The 14,586-nt window shown below is 52.6% G+C and overlaps 1 protein-coding gene across 1 annotated transcript in view; it reads right to left on the bottom strand.

Moving 5' to 3' along the window:
* LOC121272339 (mannose-P-dolichol utilization defect 1 protein-like) overlaps positions 1-7,081 on the bottom strand; it is a 12,764-nt gene extending 5,683 nt beyond the window's left edge. Inside the window, exons 1-5 of the mRNA XM_041178964.1 lie at positions 6,946-7,081; positions 5,744-5,809; positions 3,162-3,294; positions 1,699-1,784; positions 423-541 (exon numbers count right to left, since the gene is read on the bottom strand). Of these exons, the coding sequence (XP_041034898.1) occupies positions 423-541; positions 1,699-1,784; positions 3,162-3,294; positions 5,744-5,809; positions 6,946-7,045 (504 nt within the window). The 5' untranslated portion in view covers positions 7,046-7,081. The remainder of the gene's footprint in view (positions 1-422; positions 542-1,698; positions 1,785-3,161; positions 3,295-5,743; positions 5,810-6,945) is intronic.
* Between the last annotated feature and the right edge of the window lie 7,505 nt (positions 7,082-14,586).

Here is a 14,586-nt window from a genome sequence, read left to right as displayed (position 1 = left end):
CTGAAGAGTGCCGCACTGTCAGAGGGTCAGTACTGAGGGAGTGCTGCACCGTCGGAGGGTCAGTACTGAGGGAGTGCTGCACTGTCAGAGGGTCAGTACTGGGGGAGTGCCGCACTGTCAGAGGGTCAGTACTGGGGGAGTGCTGTACTGTCGAAGAGGCGGTGCTAAGGGGGTGCTGTACTGTCTGAAGTGCCATGCTACCGATGAGGTGTTAATTCAGGACCAATATTTATCCCTCAAACAACATCAGAAATGAACAGGTGATGAGGGTTATGACACTGCTGTGTGGGTGGGGGATCTTGCTGTGGGTAAATTGGCTGCTGCAGCAGTGGCTCTGCTTCAAAGAGCACTTCATTGGCTGTGAGGCACCCTGAAGGCAGTGAAATGAAGGCTGCCCTGTTGTAGGGGGGACTGCTCCTTACCCGGCTGACAATGACCGCTGGCATATTGAGAGCCTGCAGAAAGGTCACACCCATCAACGGAGTCAACGGTGACAGCAAGAGACTAACCAGAGCAAAGTAAACCAGCAGACACGTCACACCTGAAAAAGAGAGAGGGAGGGAGTAACGCACACCCTTTACAAACAACTCGCACTGACCGCCAGGGACAACTGCTCGCAGGTCAAAGGGCGCCGGAGGTCATGGGAGCTTGGAGCCTCGACAGCATTCAGGTGAACCTGCACGCCGCTCCTTCCAAGCCCAGTATAATCTCTCTAACGTGCAGTTTCCAATGTGTACCCCGTCCGCCTGACGTGTTCTACACAGGACTTTGCACAGTCATACCACACCCTTTATGTTAGAACAGTCTAGTTACAAATACCAGCAACCCTTCACTTTCTCATTAATGTTTGTACCAGTACCGGGTGCCCTAAACCTAGCTGGACCTCCACAGGCCCTGGCTTTTCATCATTTCAAAATGCTGGGATTTACGCTTTTGGCTGCATCGTGGGTCACCCGAGTGAATGGCATGAAATGTTTTGCAGCAACACAGAATGTTACGCAAAGCCTCACAGACCCTGGGCAAAGAGTTCACTCAATGGGGCTTTTTCTTCTTCATTCACAGGATCTGAGTATCACTGGCTGGGCCCAGCGTCTCTTGCCCATCCCTAATTGCCCCTTGAGAAGGTGGTGGGTGAGCTGCCTTCTTGAGCCGCTGCAGTCCATGTGGTGTAGGTACACCCACCGCGCTGTTAGGGAAGGGGTTCCAGGATTTTGACCCAGTGACAGTGAAGGAATGGCCGATATATTTCCAAATCAGGATGGTGAGTGGCTTGGAGGGGAACTTCCAGGTGGTGGTGTTCCCCATGTGTCTGCTGCCCTTGTCCTTCTAGATGGTAGAGGTCGTGGGTTTGGAAGGTACTATCGAAGGAGCCTTGGTGAATTCCTGCAGTGCATCTTGTAGATGGTACACACTGCTGCTACTGTGTGTCGGTGGTGGAGGGAGTGAATGTTTGTGGAAGGGGTGCCAATCAAGTGGGGCTGCTTTGTCCTAGACAGTGTCGAGCTTCTTGAGTGTTGTGGGAGCTGCATCATCCAGGCAAGTGGGGAGTATTCCATCGCACTCCTGACTTGTGCCTTGTAGATGGTGGACAGGCTTTGGGGATTCAGGAGGTGAGTTACTCACCGCAGGATTCCTAGTCTCTGACCTGCTCTTGTAGCCACAGTATTTATATGGCGAGTCCAGTTCAGTTTCTGGTACCTTTCTGTGTTCGGCCACCATAGTGCTGAATGAGGAAGCCGATCATCAAGGTCTGCAGCATCAGGAAGAGAGCCTCACCCCACGAGCTGTGAAGAAGACAAGACAGAGTCAGCGGAACACAGTGGGAATGTGCCCCACCCATAACCACCCACCCTGTGGGTCAGCAGGCTGTGTGGCAAGAGGACGTGACATGCACACCACACCATCCCACAGACGACTGTCGGTCACTGGTGTCGGCCGTCTGAGACACAATGTTGAGAGTTCAAATCCTACTCTGGAGAGCTGAGCGTACACTCTAGGCCAACACTCTTCCAGGACCAGCACTGAGGGAGTGCCACACTGTCAGAGGGTCAGTACTGAGGGAGTGCCACACTGTCAGAGGGTCAGTACTGAGGGAGTGCCGCACTGTCAGAGGGTCAGTACTGAGGGAGTGCCGCACTGTCAGAGGGTCAGTACTGAGGGAGTGCTGCACTGTCAGAGGGTCAGTACTGAGGGAGAGCCGCACTGTCAGAGGGTCAGTATTGAGGGAGTGCCGCACTGACAGAGGGTCAGCACTGAGGGAGTGCCGCACTGACAGAGGGTCAGTGCTGAGGGAGTGCTGTACTGTCGGAGGGTCAGTGCTGAGGGAGTGCTGCACTGTCGGAGGGTCAGTACTGAGGGAGTGCTGCACTGTCGGAGGGTCAGTACTGAGGGAGTGCTGCACTGTCGGAGGTCAGTACTGAGGGAGTGCCGCACTGTCGGAGGGTCAGTACTGAGGGAGTGCCGCACTGTCAAAGGGTCAGCACTGAGGGAGTGCCGCACTGTTAGAGGTGCCGTCTTTTAGATGAGACATTAAACTGCCTGATCAGGTGGACGTGAAAGATTGCATGGTCACTATTTTGAAGACGAGCAGAGGGGAGTTCTCCCCGGTGTCCAGGGGCCAGTATTTATCCCTCAAAAAAGATCACTAAAAACAGATAACCTGGGTCATTATCACAACACTGGGTTTGTTGGAGTTTCTCTGCATTACGACAGTGACTACACTACCAAAACACATTTCATTGGCTGTGAAGCAGTTTGGGATATTCCATTATTGTGAAAGACATTATAGAATTGCAATTTCTGTTGTAGCTTCTGCTCTGCTCAATGAAGAGACCAGAACCAGGGGCCATCAATGTAAGATAGTCACTAATAAATCCAATGGGGAATTCAGGAGAAACGTCTTTACCCAGAGAGTGGGGAGAATGTGGAACTCGCTCCCACGGGGAGTGGTCAAGATGAATAGTGTGTATGTCTTTAAGGGGAAGCTGGATAAACACGTGAGGGGGAAAGGAATAGAAGGATAGGCTGATGGGGGGAGATGGAGAGGGTGGTGGAGAGGAGGCTCGTGTGGAGCAGAAACACCAGCACGGAGCAGATGGGCCGAATGGCCTGTTTCCATGCTGTGCGCTCGATATAATTCCATGTAAAACATAAACAAGTACCTGAAGGGGAAATGGTTCCTGATACCGTAAACCATAGAGCCAGTGATGGACAACATTTCTAGCAGCACCGACTTAAAATTCAGACCCTCCGTGCTCTTAGCTCTCAGGATCTTCAATATCTGAGGTAGTTTAACTGGAAGGAAAGACACAATTAAGTCATTGAGTGAGACCGCGTCTGGAGAATGTGTGCCATTTTGATTTTCTTACTTAAGGAAGGATTAGAGTTGCACAGGAAGCAGTTCAGGGAAAGTTCACTCGGCTGATTCCTGGGTTGGGGGCTGGGCCTGTATCTATTGGAGTTTAGAAGAATGAGAGAGGATTTTATTGAAACATATAAGATCCTGGGGGGGAGGGGTGCATGACAGGGTAGATAGGATAGATAGATAGGCTTCCTCTCGTGGGAGAATCTAGAACTAGGGGACACAGTTTAAAAACAAGACGGAGATGAGGAGGAATTTCTTCTCTCAGAGGGTCATTCGTCTGTGGAATTCTCTCCCCCACAGAGCAGTGGAGGCTGGGTCACTCTGAATTTATTCAAGGCTGAGTTAGACAGATTTCTGATCGGCAAGGGAGTCCAGGGTTAGGGGAGGCGGAAGGAAAGTGGAGTTGAGACCACTATCAGATCAGCGGAGGGGCCGAATGGTCTCCTCCTGCTCCTAACTCGTGTATTCACTCAGAAACTTTGCCTGGCGATGCATGGAAACTCACACCTGACTCACGGAAGCAGTTTTTGCCTGGCCCTTTGACTGATACAGAACACCCCTCCCCCAACCCACAGTGTCCACCATCCTCCCTCTGCGCAAGGAACATTCTGGAAAGAGAAAAGCCTGGCAAGGGCAAAGGGAGCACTGGAATCCTGACGATGGACTGTGTCGACCGACCACTGCATTTATCTAGCACCTTTGATGTAGAAAAACATCTCGGGTGCTTCACAGTGTCATCGTCAGACATCGAAAACAGATACTGAGCCTCACAAGGAGACACCAGGGACAGGCAACCAAAACAATCTTGTTTTTTAAGGAGCGTGTTAAAGGAGGAGAGAGTTAGAGAGGTTTAGGGAGGGAATTCTAGAGCTTAGGGCCCCAGGCAGCTGAAGGCACGGCCGCCAATGGTGGAGCGATGGAAACCAGGGGATGTGCAAGAGGTTGGAATCGGAGGAGCGCAGGGATCTCAGAGGGTTGTAGTGACCGGTGGAGGTTACAGAGATAGGGAGGGTTGTAGGGGCGAGGGGAGGTTACAGAGATAGGGAGGGTTGTAGGGGCTGGAGGAAGTTACAGAGATAGGGAGGGTTGTAGGGGCTGGAGGAGGTTACAGAGATAGGGAGGGTTGTAGGGGCTGGAGGAGGTTACAGAGATAGGGAGGGTTGTAGGGGCTGGAGGAGGTTACAGAGATAGGGACGGTTGTGGGGCTGGAGGAGGATACAGAGATAGGGAGGGTTGTAGGGGCTGGAGGAGGTTACAGTGATAGGGAGGGTTGTAGGGGCTGGAGGAGGTTACAGAGATAGAGAGGGTTGTAGGGCCTGGAGGAGGTTACAGAGATAGGGAGGGTTGTAGGGGTTGGAGGAGGTTACAGAGATAGGGAGGGTTGTAGGGGAGAGGGGAGGTTACAGAGATAGGGAGGGTTGTCGGGGCTGGAAGAGGTTACAGAGATAGGGAGGGTTGTAGGGGCTGGAGGAGGTTACAGAGATAGGGAGGGTTGTAGGGGCTGGAGGAGGTTACAGAGATAGGGAGGGTTGTAGGGGCTGGAGGAGGTTACAGAGATAGGGAGGGGAAGAGTGGAGGGATTTGAAAACAAGGATGAGAATTTTTAAATGGAGGTGTTGCCGGACTGGGAGCCAATGTAGGTTAGCGAGCACAGGGGGTTAATGGTGAACGACTAATCTGCAGGCTCACAGATTACCCCGATGGGGTTGGTGGGGGAACCTGAATGTGGGACACCTGCCAGAGGCCCAAAGCTGTCGACACAGCTTCAAGCTCAGCTGTGATGCCCCCACCAGTCAATCAACACTCAATATCCACACTCACTCCCACACAGGTACAGGGCGAGGTACTGGGGTGTGGAGTTACCTCTGCCTTCACAGAGTGAGTATGGGAAGCGTAACAATGACGAAAACATGACTGGTGGCCACAGTTTGCTGCTGATGTCCTGTCCTTATGGTAATGTAGCTCATGGCCATGTTACTGGACTAGCAATCCAGAGGGGTGGACTAATGCTACAGAGACGAGTTCAAATCCCACCACATGGGGAATTTAAATTCTATTAATTAATAAACCCAAAATTTAAAGCTAGTCTCAGTAATAGTGACATTGAAACCAACAGCTTGTCATAAAGCCCCCTCTGGTTCAGTAATGTCCACAATGTGGGTCACTCTTAACTGCCACTCAAACCACTACAGATAAAGCGCCGCTGGTGTTCCTACACTCCACGGACTGCAGCAGTTCAAGGAGGCTGCTCACCGCCACCTTCTCAAGGGCAATTAGGGACAGGCAATAAACAGGGGCCCAGCCAGTGGCGCTGGTGTCCAATGAAAGAATAAACGAGGGAACGCACTGGGTCTATAAACAGTTTCGGAATTCACTCACCCATCACCGATCCGGCGATGATGGACAGTCCCAACACTTTGCTGAGGAGCAGTTTCAGACAAGGAACTAAAGAGGGGATGGGAAACAGAAGAAGTGTTAACGGTTCATCTGCATGGAGGGACCCCCACCCCACCCCCACCCCACCCCACACCACCCCCCAAGCCGCCACTGAAGGAGCTACCATACACAGAGGTTAATTTGCAATGGCCAGCAACAGCTTGGACAGTCTCCCTGGCGATGGAGCGACACACTCACGCACAAGGGGATCGGGATCCTCACCTTCAGAGATCACAGCCCCTAAGCCCCTCAGGGCGAGCTGTGCTGCGTTTCCTACATCACAACAGTGACTACGCTTCAAATGTATTTAATTGGCCGCATCGTGCTTAAATCTTTCCTTCTTTGTAGAGCCGTTCAACATAGCTCCCAGCGCAATAAAAGCAAAACACTGCGGATGCTGAAAATCTGAAGTGAAAACCGAAAGTGCTGGGAAAAACTCAGCAGGTCTGGCAGCACCTGCGGGGAGAGAAACAGAGTTAACCTTCCGATTCCAATATGTCCCAGAGAAGAGTCATATTGGACTCGAAATGTTAACTCTGTTTCTCACTCCACAGAGTCTGCCAGACCTGCTGAGTTTTTCCAGCATTTTCTGTTTTCATTTCAGTCCCCTGTGCCTCTCCCCACCCAACGACGAGCAAAAACTGGGCTGCTGCCTTTGTCACAGAACATTGCGGTACAGGAGATAAGCCATTCGGCCCATCATCCCTATACTCCAATTTCCCCAGTCTTGCCCCAAAGCCCTGCAAAAAACTGGGAATAGTAGTAGTCTCAGTGTTGAACAGAGGGGTTTGAAGCAGGAGGAGGGCACCAATAACCAACTAACCACCCCCCCGCCCCCAAAAAAATCTGGGGAAAAGCCAAGTGCCAATCAAGCAAATGGAATATTTTGCATCCAAGGACGCTAAATCTATCGGTGACATCACTGCTTTAAGAGGGCGGGGCGGGGTTTGTTCACCCATGATTGACAAAGCCAGCGGCCAGTCGGAAAGCTCTCCGACGCTCCGCGGGTGCCCATTGGTTTGAAATGAGCCAATCAGACGAGGGTGGAGGGGGGGGGGGCGGGAGGGTCACTGGGGTCTCCACAGAGCCGGGGCGGCAGGAGCTGACCCGGTGCCGGCGGCCGCTTGAGTCCAGCTCCCTCTCACCGTCCAGCAGGTTAAACTCCAGGAAGAATTGCTCGTAGCATTTCTCGGTGAGGAAGAAGTTGAGCAGCAACGGCTTCAGCATCGTGACGGCCGCCGCCATCGCCCGTCACCGGAGCTGGGGCTGCTTCCGGTGGGCCGCGGCCCGGAGAGTCCGGCCGGCACCGGAAGCCGTGAGGCTCCGAACAAAGGTTCCGGCCCCACACGTCAATTCCACCCCCCACCCCCCACCCCCCCCCTTCACCTGAGAGAGGCTCAGACAAGAGCAATGGGATCTCTGCCTCTCTGGAACATTCCTGTGTCCCCCAAATTCTTTATTTAAACATCTCAGCAGCCAAATTTATCCCCTTTTAAAAGAGAAACAAAAAAACTAAAGCTGGCAAGGATAAATGTAGAGATATTTCCAGTTGTGGGTGAGACCAGAACCAGGGGCCATCCATGCAAGGGAGTCCCTCATAAACCCAATGGGGAATTCAGGAGAAACCCCTTTACCCAGAGAGTGGGGAGAACGTGGGACTCACTCAGCGCCCAGGGAGTGCTGGAGGCCAAGGGGCTGGATTAAAGGGGAAGCTGGATAAGCAGGGAAGGAATAGGAGGATATAGGGATGGGGGTGAGGCTCATGTGGAGCAGAAGCACCAGCACGGAGCAGATGGGCCGAGTGGCCTCTTTGCGTGCTGTGAGTACTTTGTAACACGTTGAAGTAAAAGCCGGGGGGTGGGGTGGGGGGGGGGTGGGGGGTGGGGGTGGGGGTGGGGGGGGGCGTTGGGTGGGGGGGGGGGGTGGGGGTGGGGGCGGGGGGGGGGGGGGGTGGGGGTGGGGGCGGGGGGGGGGGGGGGGGGCGGTGGGGGGGGGGAGGGTTTGCTGCTTGAAACCTAGCTTCGCCATGCTGTTCGTCAACACCACAAATTTAAAATGATCACATTGAAATCACTCCGGGATCTCATTCCTCCCTATCTCTGTAACCCCCTCCAGACCCTACACCCCTCCCTATCTCTGTAACCCCCTCCAGACCCTACAACCCTCCCTATCTCTGTAACCTCCTCCAGCCCCTACAACCCTCCCTATCTCTGTAACCTCCTCCAGCCCCTACAACCCTCCCTATCTCTGTAACCTCCTCCAACCCCTTCAACCCTCCCTTTCTCTGTAACCTCCTCCAGCCCCTACACCCCTCCCTATCTCTGTAACCTCCTCCAGACCCTACAACCCTCCCTATCTCTGTAACCTCCTCCAGATCCTACAACCCTCCCTATCTCTGTAACCCCCTCCAGACCCTACACCCCTCCCTATCTCTGTAACCTCCTCCAGACCCTACACCCCTCCCTATCTCTGTAACCTCCTCCAGCCCCTACACCCCTCCCTATCTCTGTAACATCCTCCAGTCCCTACAACCCTCCCTATCTCTGTAACCTCCTCCAGTCCCTACCACCCTCCCTCTCTGTAACCTCCTCCAGTCCCTACACCCCTCCCTATCTCTGTAACCCTCCTCCAGTCCCTACACCCCTCCCTATATCTGTAACCTCCTCCAGTCCCTACACCCCTCCCTATCTATGTAACCTCCTCCAGTCCCTACAACCCTCCCTATCTCTGTAACCTCCTCCAGTCCCTACCACCCTCCCTCCCTGTAACCTCCTCCAGTCCCTACACCCCTCCCTATCTCTGTAACCCTCATCCAGTCCCTACACCCCTCCCTATATCTGTAACCTCCTCCAGTCCCTACCACCCTCCCTATCTCTGTAACCTCCTCCAGTCCCTACACCCCTCCCTATCTCTGTAACCTCCTCCAGTCCCTACACCCCTCCCTATCTCTGTAACCTCCTCCAGTCCCTACAACCCTCCCTATCTCTGTAACCTCCTCCAGTCCCTACACCCCTCCCTATCTCTGTAACCTCCTCCAGTCCCTACCACCCTCCCTATCTCTGTAACCTCCTCCAGTCCCTACACCCCTCCCTATCTCTGTAACCTCCTCCAGTCCCTACAACCCTCCCTATCTCTGTAACCTCCTCCAGTCCCTACCACCCTCCCTATCTCTGTAACCTCCTCCAGCCCCTACACCCCTCCCTATCTCTGTAACCTCCTCCAGTCCCTACCACCCTCCCTATCTCTGTAACCTCCTCCAGTCCCTACACCCCTCCCTATCTCTGTAACCTCCTCCAGCCCCTACACCCCCCCTATCTCTGTAACCTCCTCCAGTCCCTACAACCCTCCCTATCTCTGTAACCTCCTCCAGCCCTTACAGCCCTCCCTATTTCTGTAACCTCCTCCAGCCCTCCCTATCTCTGTAACCTCCTCCAGCACCTACAACCCTCCCTATCTCTGTAACCTCCTACAGCCCTCCCTATCTCTGTAACCTCCTCCAGCCCCTACAATCCTCCCTATCTCTGTAACCTCCTCCAGCCCCTACAATCCTCCCTATCTCTGTAACCTCCTCCAGTCCCTACAACCCTCCCTATCTCCATAATCTCCTCCAGCCCCTACACCCCTCCCTATCTCCTTAATCTCCTCCAGCCCCTACACCCCTCCCTATCTCTGTAACCTCCTCCAGTCCCTACAACCCTCCCTATCTCTGTAATCTCCTCCAGCCCCTACAACCCTCCCTATCTCCGTAATCTCCTCCAGTCCCTACAACCCTCCCTATCTCTGTAACCTCCTGCAGCCCCTACAACCCTCCCTATCTCTGTAACCTCTTCCAGCCCCTACAACCCTCCCTATCTCTGTAACCTCCTCCCGTCCCTACAACCCTCCCTATCTCTGTAATCTCCTCCAGTCCCTACAACCCTCCCTATCTCTGTAACCTCCTCCAGTCCCTACAACCCTCGCTATCTCTGTAACCTCCTCCAGCCCCTACATCCATCCCTATCTCTGTAACCTCCTCCAGTCCCTACAACCTTCCCTATCTCTGTAACCTCCTCCAGCCCCTACAACCCTCCCTATCTCTGTAACCTCCTCCAGCCTCTACAACCCTCCCTATAGCTGTAACCCCCTCCAGCCCCTACAACCCTCCCTATCTCTGTAACCTCCTACAACCCTCCTTATCTCTGTAACCTCCTCCAGCCATATACCCTCTGAGATATCTGTGCTCCTCCAGTACCCGCCTCTTGACCACCGCTGATTTTAATGATTCCAGACGAGGCCTTCAGCTACCAGGGCCTCAGACTCTGGAATTCACCCTCCCCTTTCTCTCTTGTTCTACCACTTTGATCAAGTTTCGGTCTCCTTAAGTCGCTTGGTGTCAGTTTTTATTGTCTTGATTTTCCCCCCGTGAAGTGTCTTGGGAAATTTCGCTGTTAAAATGTTTGATTTGTGTGTTAAGTTCCTCTCCTTCCTGCAGTAAGTAGCTGCTTCCTCCCCTTTCTTTTGGCACGCTTCCTCTTGGTTCTGTCGCCTTATAAGGATGGCTGCTCCAGCCTCCAGCTGCACACTGATGTCTCCTCCTCGCTGCTTCAAGCCCCTCGCTCTGACATCTGCCCAGTGTTCCTCTGGAACATTCCGGAACTAGAGAAGGGCCATTTAGTACCTCGAGCCTGTTTCACCACTCAATCATCGTGGTCCAGGAACACCCTAATTCCCCTCTCCCTGTCTTTCAACTGAGCGAAAGTACAATTACTAAGGGAGTTTTTATTTATTTATGCATGGGATGTGGGTGTCTCTGGCTAGGCCAGCATTTATTGCTATTCCAAATTTCCCTTGTTCAGGCGACACTTAAGAGTCAACCACATTGTTGTGACTCTGGAGTCACGTGTAGGGCCACACCAGGTACGGAGGGCAGATTTACAACAATCAATATCATTAGACCTTTAATTTCAGAACTCAAGTTCTACCCCATCGGCCATGGGGGGCGTGGATTATGAACCCAGGTCTCTGGGGTTATTGGTCCAGCGACAATACCATTATGCCATTACCTCCCCAGTGGTAGTGCTACACTGTCAGAGGCCCTGTCTGCCCTCTCGGGTAGATGTAAAAGCCACTGTTTTTGAAGAGGAGCAGGGGGTTCTCTATGATGATCCAGAGCCAATATTTACCCCTCAGCACCACTAGAAAATAAACTATTCTGCTCATTATCACGGGGCAGTTTGAACGATCCTACTGTGTGCAAATTGGCTGGTGTATCTAAAGTGACTCAACTGCAAAGTGTTTTGGAACGATGTGAAGTGGTGAAAGGTGCAAGGGAAATGCCAGTTTTTCTTTGAATTGTAGGCGAGACGTTTATCGTCTGTCGTGAAAATATAATATTATTGTGATTTATTGTGAAGGTAGGTTAATGGTGGGGTTTGGATTAGTTTCTCTGTGGTGTGGGAGGATTTAATTGAATTGGAGGTAGCTGGTGTGAAGCTATTGAGCCATCAAAAGAGAAATGCTAAATACATAAACATGGCTGAGGTTTTAAAATGTGAGGAACATTTGCATCTTTAGATAAACCAGTGTAATGAATTTCAAAGAGATGGGAAGGTGTTACACCAAGCCAACAGCGGCAAAGCCAAACAGTGTGTTTATTTTTCCCCAAAATTACTGATAAAATGAAAACTATGGAAGATTTATATTATGCAATAAGCAAAGTTGCAATGACATCTTGGAATTTACATTAAAAAGGGAGAAACATGTATAAAGGAGATGTGGCAGCATCGGCGGGGAAGAAAAGAGTTGACGTTTCGAGTCCTCATGACCCTTCGACAGAACTGAAGTTCTGTCGAAGGGTCATGAGGACTCGGAACGTCAACGCTTTTCTTCTCCGCCGATGCTGCCAGACCTGCTGAGTTTTTCCAGGTAATTCTGTTTTTGTTTTGGATTTCCAGCATCCACAGTTTTTTTGTTTTTATAAAGGAGATGAGTTTATGTGTAAGGGAGAAGGCATTCTAAGATCTAACAAGTGTGAAAAGCCTCCAGCCTCTCTATGCATCAAGGTGCTGGTTACAGGAACCGAAACTAAGAAAACTCACCGTGACTATCACTGTCCAGGGTATTGTGTGCTTTGCCTGGGGCTGTTGAAATCTATCTTGTTTTACTTTTGCCGTAGTGGAGGTGTAATTGGGAGTTAGATTAATTAGGGGAACTAGGAGTTATAGCAGTAATTTGTAGACCTGTGTAGCTGCTTAAAATCTTTTCTCCTATTAACAAATGTTTGATTTAGTTTTGTAAAAAAATCCCTAAGCCTCGGTAGACTTATTACTACTGAATTCCAGGCACACGTTTTGAAATAAAAGTACAAATTGCAAAACAAGTTGCGGCAGCTGTTTCAAGTTCCCCCCCTGGGATTTGAGCCACTCAGCATTTACCATCTGCTGTGTCAGAACATCGTCATCCTCCTGATGTGTTGGTTCCATTCTCCCCCTCACCTCCCACACAGGGGTGATCGCTGACATCTCACCACCAGGAGCTTTGGGTGTACACCCCTGGGGTTCACTGGCAGCTCATCTGAGGGGCGATTCTCCCACATCTCTGCATCCGTCCACAAGACTGTTCAACCATGAGAGCGTCACACTTAGCGATGTGCTCAGTCATAGAGTCCTGGGATGGGGAAAGGGAGGATTTTGACTCTCACTCTTCCTGACAGGTTTCTTGTTTTTATTTCCCCTCCCCCTGAATTTGGGTGAAACTGAGCTCAGTATAGTGACGGGATGCGGGTCTGTGTCTGTGATTCCCCCACACGGTGACAGGACGCGGGTCTGTGTCTGTGATTCCCCCACACGGTGACAGGACGCGGGTCTGTGTCTGTGATTCCCCCACACGGTGACGGGACGCGGGTCTGTGTCTGTGATTCCCCCACATGGTGACAGGACGCGGGTCTGTGTCTGTGATTCCCCCGCACGGTGACGGGACGCGGACTGTGATTCCCCCACACGGTGACGGGACGCGGGTCTGTGTCTGTGATTCCCCCACACGGTGACGGGACGCGGACTGTGATTCCCCCACACGGTGACGGGTCTGTGTCTGTGATTCCCCCACACGGTGACGGGACGCGGGTCTGTGTCTGCGATTCCCCCACACGGTGACAGGACGCGGACTGTGATTCACCCACACAGTGACGGGACGCGGGTCTGTGTCTGTGATTCCCCCACACGGTGACAGGACGCGGACTGTGATTCCCCCACACGGTGACGGGACGCGGGTCTGTGTCTGTGATTCCCCCACACGGTGACGGGATGCGGGTCTGTGTCTGTGATTCCCCCACACGGTGACAGGACGCGGGTCTGTGTCTGTGATTCCCCCACACGGTGACGGGACGCGGGTCTGCGTCTGTGATTCCCCCACACGGTGACGGGACGCGGGTCTGTGTCTGTGATTCCCCCACACGGTGACGGGACGCGGACTGTGATTCCCCCACACGGTGACGGGACGCGGGTCTGCGTCTGTGATTCCCCCACACGGTGACGGGACGCGGGTCTGTGTCTGTGATTCCCCCACACGGTGACGGGACTTTGTTTTTTTGGTAACCCAAAATAAATGCTCCCTCGGCTCGTTTTGAGGAAGAACAATTGAAGAATTTGCACCCATGGTGAACAGTGGCCTAACCACAGCTGCCCAGCCTCATGCCTGGGCTGCGAGGGGGAAGGAGGGGGAAATTCCTTTGGTCTTTTAAGGGAAATCAGTCATTCAAGAAGGCCCAGCTGTTTGAATCACGAGCATCTGTATAGATGGAGGAATTGAAAGCTGAGTCTTTTAGCAAAAAAAAAAAGTATGTTTTTATTACAAATATATATTCAGCACTGCAAAACAAATCACCGCTATTAATGGGTTATCCGGACAACAGACTGCTCGACCTGTTAGTGGTCAATACGCCATTTGCGTTCCTTTTTGACAGCTTGGTCGATGAGCTGCTCATCCCTGGCCTTACACTCACCCCCTCCCCAAGTTGTGTCTGTCAGATTGAGAGGTTCAGCTTTGAAGTGCAGTTTCAGGGGGCTAAAAGCAAAGAATTCAACAGCACAGGAGGAGGCTGTTCAGCCCGTCGTGTCTGTGCTGGCTCTTCAGAAGAGTTAGTTCAAATTAGTCCCACCCACAGCCCCCCTTGCTCTTCACCAATAGCCCTGCACTTTTTATTTTCCCTTTTTAATTCCCTTTTGGAAGTTCCTATTGAATCTCCTCCCGCTGCCCTTTCAGACAGTGCCCCCCCCGCCCCCCCCACCCCGGGGTCAAGGATATCCACGTGAGAGGGAGGCAGGTGCTTCATCCCTCGCTCAGGAGTTACCTCCTGGCCTGAATGTGAGCTCCCAGCCTGTTAGACCATCACCCCACCCCCCAACCCCCCAACCTCCCCCCCGACCCTCTCCCCACTGAGTGAGGGCCACAGGCAGTAGCCTCGCCCTGTCTCTCTCATCACTCTCAAAACACAAACTCTCAGGATAAATATGTTCACAAGAATTATCCCTTTTTTTAAACAAAAAAAAAAACGATTTTATCACCTCGAAGGCATCAAGAATTCTGTCCCTCCGAAACTGACAAGAGGAAGGGGAGGGGGGATAGGTGAGGGACGGAGGGTTGGAGGCGGAGGAGGAGGGAGAGAGGGGGAGGGGGAGGGACAAGGACAGGGAGGGGAGGGAGGGAGAGAGGGGGAGAGGGAGGGAGAGAGGGGGAGGGGGAGGGAGAGAGGGGGAGGGAGAGGAGGGGGAGGGGAAGGGAGAGAGGGGGAGGGGAAGGGAGAGAGGGGG

Source organism: Carcharodon carcharias, chromosome 33 (genome assembly GCF_017639515.1).
Source record: "Carcharodon carcharias isolate sCarCar2 chromosome 33, sCarCar2.pri, whole genome shotgun sequence".
NCBI classification, from domain to species: Eukaryota; Metazoa; Chordata; class Chondrichthyes; order Lamniformes; family Lamnidae; genus Carcharodon; species Carcharodon carcharias.
Note: the sequence above shows the minus strand (reverse complement) of the source record. Positions and strands in the feature narration are given on the sequence as shown.